General features: G+C 38.2%; 1 protein-coding gene across 2 annotated transcripts in view; it reads left to right on the top strand.

Moving 5' to 3' along the window:
• Positions 1-15,009, top strand: part of GRIN2A (glutamate ionotropic receptor NMDA type subunit 2A) — a 191,090-nt gene that overhangs the window by 95,501 nt on the left and 80,580 nt on the right. For both annotated transcript variants that reach the window (XM_055806634.1, XM_055806635.1), the window contains exon 4: positions 8,996-9,588. In XM_055806634.1, coding sequence (XP_055662609.1) covers positions 8,996-9,588 — 593 coding nt within the window. The remainder of the gene's footprint in view (positions 1-8,995; positions 9,589-15,009) is intronic.

Below are 15,009 nucleotides of genomic sequence, written 5' to 3' on the forward strand. Positions count from 1 at the left end.
GTTGGGGGTCTATGATACTTATCTAAATTACTCTGTAATGTCATCTTACAGTTAAGTGAAATGGTTAGTGTGTTAGACACCAAATAGCAGGAATGAAAATTTGTCCCAGGGATGAATTATTGCATAGCATTGATTCTTGAAAATTTCCATAAGCTGTTGAAACAACTTACATTTTTTTATTTCACAGTAATAGTAATGTAAACACATGAAATTTTACTTAGCTGAAATACTACCATTAAACTGAAAAAATCCTACCAAATCTACATTTTTTAATCGTGCAGGTACCCAAAAAGATGTCAAGGACATTATGTTCTAGCATATTCTGTGGATAGCTCACAGGAATTTGTGTGCATGTTTAAACTTAAGGCAGGAGTAGAGCAAAATTGATTTGGGTGACTGATTTTTGGGGAAAAAAACTAATTAAGCTGGTGCTGTAAAAATCAGACAAAATGTGGCCATTATGCTTTTTAAAGACTAATGAGATAACCCTTTGGGGCAGTAAAATATGTAAGGCTAAACTATTAAAATGAAATCTTATTTACTGAAAATTTTACAAATACAGATTAGCAAGCTTCACTTTTTATTGAAGAGGAATATAAAACACTGGTTTTTCATTTGTTTCTCTTTCTGGAGTTCCTTGAAAGATTTTGATTATTCCTTTGTGTTAGAGATCCATCTGCCAACACCAAACCCTGGCTGTCAGGGACTCATTTTGAAAGCAACCAGTTAAACCTCGTATACACGGCTGTTTTCAGTAAGCATGGCCATTAACAGTAGGGGCGTTGTTAAGATTTATGATTACAACTACCTGTCTGCTCTAAGAAATAACCTAACTCAGTGTAACTGAAACGCTTTGATTTTATATCCATTAAACTGCCCATGAATCAAGGGAAGCTCATCTCTGATGGCCTTATGGGAGCAGATGTGGTTCAAAGGAAATGAACTAAGTGAATTGACAGATAATTCTCAAGTTTCAGCCTGTGGCTATAGAGGAAGGTGAGAAATTCACACAGTCCAGCATGTTGGTTGGTATAAAATGTGTAGTACCTCACTACTGATACGAAACAACATGAACATCGGTAAGTAATGCCCCAGCACGAATATGAGAGAGCAGGATAGTGGGGACAGGTAGTGTATATGCCAGGATTTTTCTTTATTTTCCAGGAACCTGTGAGGCTCATTTGGCTGGTATCCTTCATCCATCTTATGCTTTTGTGGTGTTTTGTTTCCACGAGGTAAATTATATGAGTTACAATGAAATACCAGTGCTAGGAGAGGGTGAAGTTATTCGGCTTTTCCTTTCCTTGGATGTCTGCTTCTATTCCTGCTGGATTTCCTGAGTCTTGGCCTTTCACCAGACTAATTCACAAGCTTACTGATGCCTTCTTATTGCTTTTAATTTCTGTTATCTAGTGAAAGGCTTTCTATTGTTCTGAAAAATTATTTGTTTGTTTCTGAGAATAAGTCTAGGCTTTCCTTCTTCCAACAAGTACATTTTGAAAGTTTTGCAGTAAGATCATGGTTTTGGTTTCTCTCTACCACATTTTATAGCATCATTTAATTTTTTATTTTTCTCATCCAGCTAGGTAACCTATACAGAACAGATCATCATCGGTTTGTTCTAAACTCCCTTGCATTGCTGGGGGGAGAACAGGAACAGTGCTCCGGTTTCTTCTAACGTCATTATGACTGTGTTGTGATATATCAGATATGAGTTGTTGGCAGATTAATGTTTTTACAGAGCAGAAAGGCAGTTACTTTCACCAGTATTGCTGGAGTATCTTCACAGCAATTGTCTTCTCTGTCTTTAAGAACTGATTAACTTTCCTGATTGCTCTCCCATCATTCATAACAACTGTTTGAAGAATTTTCACTGAAAGAACAGATTCCAGATCTCTCCATGTGAACTCAGGTATTCCTTGAGGTGAAAGACGTGCTGCATAGCTAATTTATTTTTCCCATGGAAAATGAGAGTTTTTTAGCTCTTCAGGGGATTGTTTACTTGCATCAGTTTAGTGCTCCCTAATGACATGAATAAAGCAGAAAGATGCTGCTTGTACAAACCATGAGAAAACCAGACATCTAAATTTAAAAGATGGCAAAACATTTATCTGAGTTATGACAAGGCACATAAATAATACTCAGCTATATTCTATGGCATAAAATCTTTCCTCCTTGCTAACTTATTGATATATCAGGTCACGCACATTTTTCAATTTTTATTTTCATGGTAAAATACTTACAGGAAATTAGAAACTTTTGTACAAATCTCATCCTGTCCATAAATAAAAAACATTTTAGGACAATGCTAACACTTTACACTGATGTACAGCACCACATGATCCTATATGCGTTAAAGAATGACTGATCTATATTCAAGAAATATTTGAACTTACAAAGCAAACATGATTTGTCTGAAAATACTCTTTTTTTTCCTCCCTTATCTTTCTTGCAGGCATCAGTACTCTACTTCTTATATGTTGGGATTCTCTTTTGCTCAAAAGCTGTACAATAGCTGTTACTCATCTAAATAGCTATAGTACATTCAGCTCCATGCTGCTTTTTCGTAGAAACACCATTTTGCCCTTCCTCATTGAAATGTCCATGTTGTAAGACATTTCTGTAACTGCAAAATTTGAAATTTATCTAGAAAGGAGACATCTTGTGACTAAACCTTTCATGAAATGACCACACAAAAATTCACGATGGTTTGCATGAGTCTTTTCAGGATTTCACAAGTTTGGTCACAGGTTTGTTGATGCCATTTCAGCCTTTGAAAACAGTGTCCTGGTTGAACAGAAGCTCAGACTGAGACACCATTTCCACTGTTTGAACAATCCATGAAAGAAAGCCCAAGTGTGTTAAAAACCAGATGGTGCCCTCCAGCCAGGGAATGGTTCGTGAGCTCTCTGCAAAACTAGTTGTCTTCCATAATTAAGTTATGTTGTTTCACTGTAATGATTGTTGAGTTACTTTAATTCATTAGACATGACACTCTTATTCAAAGAATGTAAAGAATCAGAAACTAGTGGACTCTGCAATGATCTGTAGAAACCCTGTTCTTGATCCTTTGTGTTTGTATATTTGCTGTTCTGGTATAGAAAAACAATTGTGACAAACGCCAACTCTTGTATCAAGCCCAGATAAGTAGATAGATTAAAATTTAATGGATACATTACTGCAACAAAAAAGCCCATCACCATAAAACCTACCTGTTATCTAGCAAAGTTCTTAGAATAAAACCATGACCTGAAAATACAGACACCTCTGCAAAATGAATCCCTGCAGGCTCCTTCTGGAAATGGGAAAAAAACATTCTTGATTAAGCTGGTGCTAACCTTTCAAAATCATGTTTCTCTGATATTTATTCCTTGAAATAATAAAAGGGGACATGTCAGATGTTGGAAAGCCATGACGTACTCCCTTGCTTGCTACTGCCCTTTTCTAACTTGAGTGTTCCTCTCCCCAACCAAACTTTTAAAATAAAAGGTAAGCCCTTTTTGCTGATCTTTATACATTTTGTGGCTCTGCATTTGCCCCAGTTAAACTACAGAGTAATAAAATTTGCATCCCTTTTTCTAGCTCTGCTAGAAGGCCTTAGTCTTCTCCGTGACAAGGGGTGAAACATGCAGATCTGAAGAAATTAAAACCTGTAGGGTGGGGGTTGCAGGAGCCCATTCCCTCACCCGCAGAGGGGCTCCCCCTCCCCGCCAGCTCAGCCCATGCCAGGGGACTGGCGCGGGGGCTCCAGGTGACGCTGCACCGGGGTGAGTTGGCTCCAGGTTGAGTGCAAGAGGCAAGCTGGTCTTCACTGGGGCTGGGCATGGGCCTTGCTGCCCCTGGGCTTGTCTCAGGGGGATGGCAGCTGGGGGTGCCGCGCAGAGTGCTGGTGGCTGGTGGGGGATGCCTGGGGCCCGGGCAGCTCCGTAGCCCATGTGGGAGGGCAGGAAAGCAGCACCCAGAATAGAGGCAGGTATGGGCAGGGAAACCTGCAGGTGAGAGTCATGCATGGTTTTTCCATGTGTGAGGCCAGAGATGTGACAAGTCCTTGGGAAGCAAGTCTTTTCTGCTGTTTGTAATAATTAGATTATTTCCAGCCTTATATGTTGCTCTGCTTTGCCTGAAAGTACATAATTTTGTATAATATCCCCCAAATTTCTCCCCTGGTGATAGCGGGGGAGATTTTTCCCTGGGCACCTCAGTGAGATGTTTGTGTTGGGAATTGCATGTTCTATACCGTTAATGAATAGAGGCAGGAATTTAATAACTTAAGAGTTTAGAAATGTGCGGGGTATCTTGGGAGGAAAGGTTTTCCTTTCAGCTCCTCCACTTCAGGGTTTCAATTTACTGAAAGTTTTGCACGGGTCTCTGTGATACCCCAGAGGAAGACTGCGTGGCTGAAACCTGGATATTCATGACAGAGAAACATGAAGTGAATCATGTTTACCTAGGGATCAGTACATTGTTTCAAGTCATCCAAGAAAAATGGTACCAAGTTAACACACTCACCTACATTTAAGACTGGTACAAATAATTTCTTTCTGCATATTTTTCACGTGATGCTAAATTATTCAGCTTAAATTCATGGCTAATCTCTGGCTGTCAGTTTTCCCAGTCTTCATAAAAATGCCAAATTAAGTACCATAATTCATTAAACAGGAAACAGCTTGCACTTTATATGTTGACCTAGCACCACATGCCTTTAATCTGTTATAAAAATGCAAAATCTAAGTTACAGTGGCGTAAAGTAGGAGAAAAACAATTTTTGCTGGATCTCTGTGGAGGAGACAGTGACCAAGATAAAAGTCCTACTTCTAGTCCTGTTGTAGTAATCTGGTTTCTAGCTGAATAAAATCATCTCCTGGATTATGTTTTAAACCATGTTTCATATTGGGTTTTGCTACCTGTCCTAATGTTTTAACAGCAAAACAATTGTCCTCAACAAGTCTGCCAAGTGGAAAATCAGTTTGGTCTTATGTTGACCCCTACCTTGGTGTTGTTTAGCATTTCATTTTCATTTATCAAAACGTGTACTGTTTTACATAACAAATGTTTCTTTCCTTAGCTAACAAACTGTTGCAGCTTTTCCCCTAATAGACATAAGCTAGTGTCAGGGTTTACCGCAGCTGTTAGAGCAGCTGTGAATATGCCGTGCTGATCTCATGGAAAAGCTGGAGCTAGGAAACTAAGATGTCATGAAAATAGCTGAGGATGAGGTTTCAAGATAAATATTCCTGTAATTTGTTGGAATTGGGGAAGTGAAATTTGCAATTCTGACAACAGTGACAGATTCATAGACTCGGTACACTAATTAAAAAGCAACTTACTCTAATATATTAATCTATGAAATGACAGCACCAGAGAGCTGTTCTGTTTTGTGGACAAGCATGAGAATGTTGAAGTGCCCTTCTCCTGTAATGACAGAATTTTACATTGTATACAAAATTCAGAACTGTTAAGCAAGAAGCAATTGAAGGATTACTGCCTTCTGGTGTGAAACATATGGGGAGATGTTTTGCTATAAACTGTATGTTCATGTGCAAGACAAAAAGAAATGAAAAGTTTCCATTTGTTTTTTTCCTTCTCTTTTAATTGCTGCTTGTTTACATAGCTGTGGTAGAATCCCGCTAAGAAGCTGGATAATAAAGCATTACTTAATCATTTCCACAACTACTTTTAAGTAAATTTTTGGTCATATCAGTGTAACATCTTGGGATCTTCATGCTTTGGGATTTATCCGTGGAATTCCTTTATATAAAGGCTTCTTGTATGGGGTGAGTGGCACAGCTTCCTTGCATGCTCCCCCAGTAGCTTCAGTAGATGGGGCCGTTGAGGAAAGAAACAGAACGTTTCTGATACGCATTTAAGCACCTCCAATATTACATCATGTATTCCTACTTCAGCAACAACTTGGATGTCTTGGTAGATGACAAGATGACAGTTAAATGAAAATATCTGAGTAATTTTGGTTTTTTACAAGCATCACTTTGGTTTGCCTTTTAATACAGAACAGTAGAACTTAAATTCTAGATGTGTAATGAAATACTAAGGCTGTATGAAGCAGAGGAATAACAATGTTTTTCAGGAAGAATGTGAAGCTTTAAAAAGCCCCAAACAAACAGTTCCATAGATGTTTAAGCATATAATAGTTGAATCCCTTATAGTTTTATTTATTTATTTGCTATTTCTTCACTGAACTTTTTTTTTTTCTCCCTAAATGTAATGCATAATATGTCCTTGAATATTCTCCTTATAGGCACTTAAATATCTGCTGAAGTTTCTAAGACTGCAATTTGCTTGTAATCTTCCATCTGTTTCAAATTCATTGTAAACATGTACTGTCAGATCTTCAACTCTATAAAAGCATTACATGAAGTCAGTGGAGCTACGTGGAATTTCTTCAGATGAGAATCTCACTTGTGATATTTGTATCTCCACTGTTCCTGAACCTGGTCTTGTTTTCACCATATAACTACTTTTTTTTTTCACCATTCTGATCACTGATTTGGTATTGTCTGATTTTGACTGAAGTTCACATTCACAATTATGTGGAAAGGATTCATGTAATATCGGTGTGAACTTTGCAAAAATGTTTAATCAAAACTCCTTTCATAAACTATCTTTCTAACACAATTTTTACAGAAGGAAAGGATTTATTTATAGTACTTTTCTCTTGTTGTCAGGCTCCTGTAATGGGTGACACAGGCCATTGTGCGCAAGACCATGCTCATTGCCAGGGAAGGTGACAAGGACTGCTCTAGGTTAAAAATCTGTATTTACTAGTTAAAAAGGTCACACTTCTAAACAGCCATGTGCATCGTTTGTTGCCCTGGAAAGCTTCTTGCTGCTTTACTGGAGAAGTTTCTTGTGATGCACAAAGGACCAAGTTGTGTATTTTGTTTGAAAGAATTATTCCACTGCCTTAATAGCTATAAACCATATCTAGAAATGGGGTACAGTGAAAGAATAGGGTGGAAACAATCTATTTAATTTACTGTAAATTATTTTACTTATTTTTACTGTTATGTAGCATAATCACAAGTAAAAAACAGGATAAGAGCTGGAGAAGAAAACTGAAGTGATTGCCTTTGCATTACAATTTTTTTTTTTTATGCTCAATTAGGAAGCTACAGCAAATTTGGATTCATGGCATTGTCTCTAGATATCTTATTTACTTTGTAATAGTAAATCAATATTTAAACCATTAAATGCTGACTTTGAACAGATTTTGTGTACTGGGTTTCTTTAGCTGTAAGTGTTGCCAGATAAAAAGCTTGTTTGCTTGTTTGTTTATTTTTAAGTACATAGTGCAGGTCACCAGGAAATAGCTCCTGTAAGCATTCAGCAATCACATCTTCCTAATTAAATTCTTCTCCCAAATAGGTTTTATAACATCTGTAACTAACCCCAAACCAGTTCAGATCTGGCGCTGGCATTCAGATGCTGAGGTACCAGAGAAGCCGTGGCAGATGATTTCATTACCACCAGCAGTGTGTGTTTTGTACCTTCAATATCAGTCTTCATGGTCTGATACAAGTCATAAGACTTTTATTGCTGTCAAGCTATATAAAATCCTGCTGTCAGGTTCTTTACACTTGGAAAGTAATAACACTTCGCATCTTCTATGAAAAAAAAAATAGTTTGCTCAGAGTAGATTTCTGTAGATACAATACAGAACTTGCAGATCTGAGTTAACCTTTCTCACTAATAATTGTATGTTTAACACCACCTTGCCATGAAACCTAAGTCAATAACCACATTCATAAAACTTTTTAAACTAAAAGCACCATGTGTGTCATTCCTATAAAGGCTGCATAAGAAATTTTGAATTGTTAATATCTTATTTTTATATCTTAAGCTTTTCTTTCAGCAGTGGTTCATACTTTCTTTATCTGAAAACAATGCACGTAAGTTTCCGCTCCTGGTCAGGAATAAATACTGAAGTAAAATGAAAATAAAAAATCATATAGCTTCCTGTGTACAGTTCTGGAACTGAAATAATTGTGATGTATATAAATCTAGAATGTAAAATTTGAAAATAAATTTAGATCTTACAGCAACTTGGTAAAAACAGACCAATGAAAATGTTCATAAATGTAGCTCTAAGAAAATATATTATTGTGTTGGCTGTTTCTGATAATGTTGTTAAAATAAGAGGCACCTGTTCTTATGCTGAATAAAATATTATGAATACTGTAAAAAACTAAGGCAAATATTCAAAATCAGTCTCCTAGCAAACTGACAGCACAGCTGCATCAGTCCGTGCAGCTAGCTGTTACGGACTATGGGGCCGTTGCTTGAATTTGCTTCTATTCAAGTCCTTTGATGCAGATTGCTGGTTGTCCCTGTAGTCCCATCCTGTTAATTCTACATCAGACATCAATAGGAGATGTGCTCTAAATAGCACATGATCAGTAGTGAGCCCATGAAAAGCAGTGAACTCCCTACCTGGGATAATATATCTGCTTCTGCAGATTCTGACAGCTTCCACCAAGTCCAATGAACCTGTGGGAATGAAGTATCCCTCAGACATTAGGTCTGGAGGTACAGAGGTTCTTCCTATATGTACAGCACGTGCATTGCAATTTATTTTCACTGTAATAAAAGCTGGTATGAATTTATTGGGTCACATTCCTAATAAGTTTGAAGAATCTAAAGCACCTGCTGGAGACGAGTTGTTCGTTAGTGGGTGGCTGTCCCTAGGGAGCTTCCTCAGCAAGCAGTGTTAGATTTGTTGTCTTCAAGTGATCAAGCACTCAGAAATTTCCTACATAAATGTTTGTCACTTTTTGACAAATAATTTAATTATCTGCGGTGCTTACTTATGATCAGTGTTGCTTATTAACGACATGAACGCGATAAGACAAAGAAAGTTATTAGAATGCAACACAAGTTTGGTGGCTGTGGTGGACAAAAGCAAGCAGAAGAATTAGAGATTATAGTCTCTTCACAATTGTACAAAATTTGTAATTTTTCACTGTGTTTGGTATTCTAGGATGTGATGTCCACGTTCTTCCAGTTTGGGGCATCCATCCAGCAAGAAGCCATCATCATGCTGAAGATCATGCAGGATTATGACTGGCATGTGTTCTCTCTGGTGACCACCACCTTCCCTGGATATCGAGACTTCATCAACGTCATTAAGACCACAGTGGAAAATAGCTTTGTGGGCTGGGACATGCAGAATGTCATCATACTTGATACCGCCTTTGGAGATGCCAAGACCCAAATTCAGCTGAAGAAAATTCATTCCTCCGTCATCCTGCTATATTGTTCCAAGGATGAAGCTGTCTACATATTGGATGAGGCTCGTTCCCTGGGCCTTACTGGCTATGATTTCTTTTGGATAGTTCCCAGTCTGGTTAGTGGTAACACAGAAATTACTCCCAAGGAGTTTCCTTCAGGACTCATTTCAGCATCTTATGATGAATGGGACTACAGTTTAGAAGCTCGGGTACGGGATGGCCTTGGGATTATTGCCACTGCTGCATCAGCCATGCTGGAAAAATACTCCTTCATTCCTGAGGCAAAAACTAGCTGCTATGGACAACTGGAGAAAAGCGACCAGCCATCTCACACCTTGCACAAGTAAGGCTTATTGGTTTGGTTTTTTTCCCCTACATAACCTTGGTAATTTTCCATCCTGTTGCCATTAAGTGTTTCTTGCAGGAGAGTGTTGTTTTTTGTTAATCCCATCATGCCCTTTTTAAGCAATGATTTTCAGATGTTCCAAGGGAGTGGTTGGACTTGATGATCTTAAAGGTCTTTTCCAACCTAAATGATTCTATGCAAGAGAACTTGCTGCACTGATAACTGTACACATGGAAAGGTTGTTATGTGCTGTGGAGAATAAATACTGTTCTGGATCTGATATAGATAATGACAGAAATTGGTCATGGGTATGAAGCTGAGTTAATAAAATTGTGCTGTTGTGCACTTTAACTATGAGGTAAAATTGCTAAAATACTCTGGAGGCTATACCTGAATAATCTGCATCATCAGGATGCTGGAAATATTTTAGAAGACAAGAGATATGCAGCAATAAAGAGGTGACCCTGGAAATTATATAAGTGTTAGATTAGTTGGGCAGCTTTTATCACCTAATAACTGAAATTTGTCACTTCTGGTCGTGAGGGTTTAATTTTTGTCACTTGTACAAGAATAACTGTAAAAATTAATCGGTATTAATCCAAGTTGATATTTTCTCAAAACAGATTGTCATATGGGAACTGCCAAGGTTTAAATCAGGATTCTTTGCTGGGTTTTGTTGTTTTTTTATTTTTCCTTTCTATTATCCCTTTTAGATGTGGTACTCCTGATTACTTCTATCTAAATTGTTCCATAATATGTCACATAGTAATATATTTATTTATCTGCTTTGTGAAAGGAAGTAAAGGGAATCTTGTATATAGCTCTTTACAATATCTCATATGGAAGTTACTAAGCAGTATTTATGAAATTTGTTCTGACCAAATATTGCAAATGAAGCACTTCCCACAGAAAAGTGGGGTGGAATTGGCACAAGAAGGAAAAGCAGTGCTGATTTCATCTAGGAGGTTGCAGAACATTTTTAATCTTCTGAGATGTATATGCATATTTAGACTAGGAGTTGATCGCCATTGATATCTTGGAACAGTTGTTTTCCATGAAAATGGTAACTTTGTGCACTGCATTCTTCAGGAGTGCTCTTAAAAGCCTAATGCTGACACGTAAATGGATTTTATCATTCTCTACATTTATTTTATAAACTGTGACCAAAGTTCAAAAACTTGCACAGTTCTCCTTAGAGAGGACTTGCCTTTAGTATGACACTCCCAGGTTTTTTTGGTCTTCCCTTTCCTATTTCTAAACCTCTGCCTCTGTAACTGTACAAATTCACCGGAGGCATTGCAGAATATCTGTGATTCTTTTCCTGCTGTCCCAGTTGTCCTTGGGGAGTGACAGGAGGCAGCACTGGGGTGGCAGTCTGGTCCAGCATGGCTCTGGGAAAGCTGTGAGACAGTCACTCAGGTCAGGCCAGAGCAGCCAGGATGACTGTCCTACCTGCACCCAGTATGTGATCCTCATGCGGTTCTTATTAATGTATGTGCTGCTAATGCCAGATAAAAGCAAAAGCTAATGGCATCCTGTTAACCAGATTCTGTGCCTTAACAGTGAGATCTGTACAAAGCTGTCCAGTATTAATATCTGAACTCCAGTTTCTGTGAAAATTAAATTGTGTTCTGTCATCAGAAGTGTTGGTGTTTAAAGTGTTTAAGCATGGTTTAGTTGGAAAGGGTGCAAAACTTGAACCTGTTTTGAAAAGGACTCCTACCCCGTTGTTTTGGTAATATGCTAGGGTAGACTTGAATTAGGTATTCAGTGTTCAGCATAAGTTGTCTTTCTTCAAACTTTTTTCTCTTTAATTCTGTACAACTACAAGAATAGGGCTTGTAAGTGTTAGGGCAGTGAGATTAGACTTCAGGAGATTCGGCAATGTGCAGTGCGTGATACACATAGAAATTATTAATAGAAGAAGTTGTAATACAGTGCACTGTAGTTAATAAAGTCACTTCCCGATGTAAAACACTGAGCTATGAAGTGAGAATATATTTTCCGTACCAGAGATTCTTTGATCATCAAGCAGCAAGAAGCAGACTGTTTTTAATTTAAGAATGTCAGAATTACACTAAAATGAATAAACTTAAAATAGTCCTTCTTATGTAATAACTCCCCAAGACTGTTCTTGTCACATATAATCTGTGAGTATATACAAGCATTTAGCCTTGCTAAGTAATCTCTGGGAGCTGACCAGTCTCTCCATGCCAAGGTGAATTACATAAATTCATCGTACTTTTTCATCCTCATCACTAAATTGTAGGTTTCTTCCTTACATGACAAATCAATCCCTAAAAAGGGGTTTTGTTCTGAAATGTAATCTTCACAGTTTCAGGTCACAGGTAGTGCAGCTTTGTATTTTAAGCTACAAGCTAAATGTATATGATGTTGTATTAAGGAGCTATCTTGAACAAAGGATTTTGGAGCATCATCACAAAGGCTAAAGTAAGTCTGGACCTGGGAGCCTGCCTCCCTGTTGGGGCTGGAGATCAGTGCTGGGGAAGTAATGTTGCATGAAGGGACACTGCTTGCAAGTTCAGGAGCAGGGAACTCAGTGGAAAGCAGGGAAGAGGCTCTGTAAGGTGATGCTTGAGCAGCAGCAAGCTCAGAAATGGAGCAAACCCCCAGGGTTTGTAGACTCTATTATAATGACAGTCTAATAAAGCTTTAAACCCGGTATAGTATTCTAAGGCTATGCTATAATAGCTAATTTGCTTGTAAATGGAAATTGTTAATGGTTTATGTGCAACTTCCTGCATCTAGATAATGATTTTCATCTCCATTTATGAAGAAATTCTATGTAAAGAAAGCCATGAAGTGAAAGCTCCTCCTCCCTCTTTCTCAAATCCTTTGAGTATTAAATTGGTTTGAAGATATATATGTTTTGAAGCACACAATTTATCCTTCCCCTGTCACTGCAATTCTAAGGTGCTTTTATTTGCTTTCTAGACCTAGAAAAAAGTCAGGTTTGCTTTAGTTTTTGAAATTATTTGATCAATGTTCATTCCTGGTACACATGGGAAAATCAGTTTTTCCCCATGAATAATGGATTTAAAAGAAAATATAGGGATAATTTTCAATGCATTAAACCCCATATATATATATATGTATTGATTCAGATCATCTTTTCCTATCTATGTAAGTCCCATTTTCTCCCAAGGCAGGAAAATACTATTGTGTGAAATAATGTCACTAGCACAGCAGGATAAATAGAATTAGCAGCTCATTAATACAATGTTGGTTGAACAAATGCTTGCTGTGTCTCAAAAAATGAAAACATGTAAGGAGACAAACAGCAAACCAAAATAAGTCTGCCAGCCGTCATGGAAAATGCTGCTGCTTTGTGAATAGAAATGCTTCTGCTGTCTTTAGAAGAGTACTAGTGTTGTGCATAAAAGTGATAACCCTGGGAGATACAAATCACAACATTTCCAGCCACTCCGATCCATACAGGGATGGGTGGAGATGACAAAGCTGTTGCTTTGCTGTCATTGTTCTGTAAAGCAAAAAGATGTGTCTGTCCATAGAGAGCCAGGCATTTACCATGTGGTGTTTACATTTAGCTAGTTCAGTTTCCAAGTATAACCAAATAATATGCAGGATTTAGAGACTCATCTTACTTTTGACAGAGAAGGTGTAGAGCCAGCCAGCTGTCCTGACTGCTCTGGGCAGGCTGGCATTTCAGAGCCTTCCCAAGTGGGGGTTCCTTTATCTGTCATTCACTAAGCCAGGGAGCAGGAGCAATGCGACATCCAAAGGGCCAGGTACAAAGACATTAGTTGATACTCCCCGGAGTCACCCTGCTTTAAAAACCTGGGGACTCGATGGGAACAGCATTTTGAAATGTGCTACCCAATGTTGCTGCCTTTCCATGGGTGGTTCATTTTCTTGTCGGTGCTGTTGTGCTGCCGCTAGTTTACGGCCCAGCTACGAGGCAGTGTCCTCCTTCAGAGGGCAAGGGTATGCTGGCTGTCTAGTCCTGACACTTCCTCGTCAAATTTAATATTTGGATTCCAGCTTTCAGCAATGATGGATAAATTTTCCTCTTTTGAGCAAAATCAGGGATTAAATGGGACACAATGGTTTGATGAATAATCCAGAAACTCTGTTTAATCTTTTGCTGTGTAAAGATCAACAGCCAATTTACAGAGGATTTGTTCATTTAACTTCTGTCAAAAGGCTTGAGAAAAATAAGTATCATCTGCTCTATTGTACGATTGAATATGTATCTTTATATATATATGAAGCAAAATGCTTTTTCACTAGTAGCATGCTTGCTGTGCAGAGAAAAAAAATGTTATTTATTTTCACCTAAGACTCTCCAGGACATTTTGTTTGTCTCCCATTTTGTGATCCTGCTGCAGTTTTCCTGGAGCCGCTGCATGCTCACAGGAGTGCATTGCATGCAGGGTGATGATCGGAGGCTCTAACCCAAGTTTCAGTAGTCACATACGTTGCTTACGTGTTGTGGAAGGAAACAGCTAATTTGAGTATATTTTCAATTTAGTACTTCATTTCTGGTAACTGTAAAGCTTGAAGAAGGTTCAGGTTTTGCATGCTACTAGATTTGTGTATTCCTCTTCGCTACTGTGAATGCTGCTCTGCGGGAGCAAATCCGAATGAGGATGATGCACTTAAATGGCTGAAGGCGTGAACAAAGCTGCAAGGCCAGGGGGATGTGGGGAGCAGCAGATTTCAGGGCAGGTCAGCATATCTAGGCAAGCATCTCCAAATAAGAACCAAGCTGCCAGTCCTAGTTTTAATGTTAACAACTAATTTCAGATGTCGTGGATTACAAGAAATTATTATTGTCAGCATGAAAAAAATAAATGAGAAAAGATACTCAAGACAAGAAAAAATATTGTCGGTGGCAGGATCCCAGTTAGCCTCATTAATTTGTGCAGGGATGCTTTCTGATCGGGAGACTCGGTAGTAGAGTATTGTAGTAATTGGGTTGGTACATAGAGATACACAAAGACTAACTTACTGCCAATGAACAGATTTTAAACAGTAATGGCTAGATCTTTGCACTTCTTTTAATTCATGTGCTATAATTGCCCTTTTCTATAGTATGAGAGTATTTTCCATATAGTTCCATTTAAAGAGTAGGAATTGAATTGGTGAAACTGTTGTCATGTTCCTCTGAAAGTAAAATTAAACTTTGCTGACAACAAAAGAGGAGTTGTGGAGGAAAACACTCCATCCAGGAGATCCTGATGTGGTGCTTGTTTACTGATGAAATGATTAAAGAAATTATAGAAAATCTGTAACAGAATTTTATCCCAGGTTAGGTCAGTTTAAGAAGCAGAAGGTACTAAACAGTTCAAACAAGATCAGGGGCTTTTAGGAACATTTCCTCCCTTTTGTGATCATTAACATTTAAAACAAGAACAAGCATGGCCTCTGTTCTGG

Source organism: Falco peregrinus, chromosome 5 (assembly GCF_023634155.1).
Source record: "Falco peregrinus isolate bFalPer1 chromosome 5, bFalPer1.pri, whole genome shotgun sequence".
Taxonomy (NCBI): Eukaryota; Metazoa; Chordata; class Aves; order Falconiformes; family Falconidae; genus Falco; species Falco peregrinus.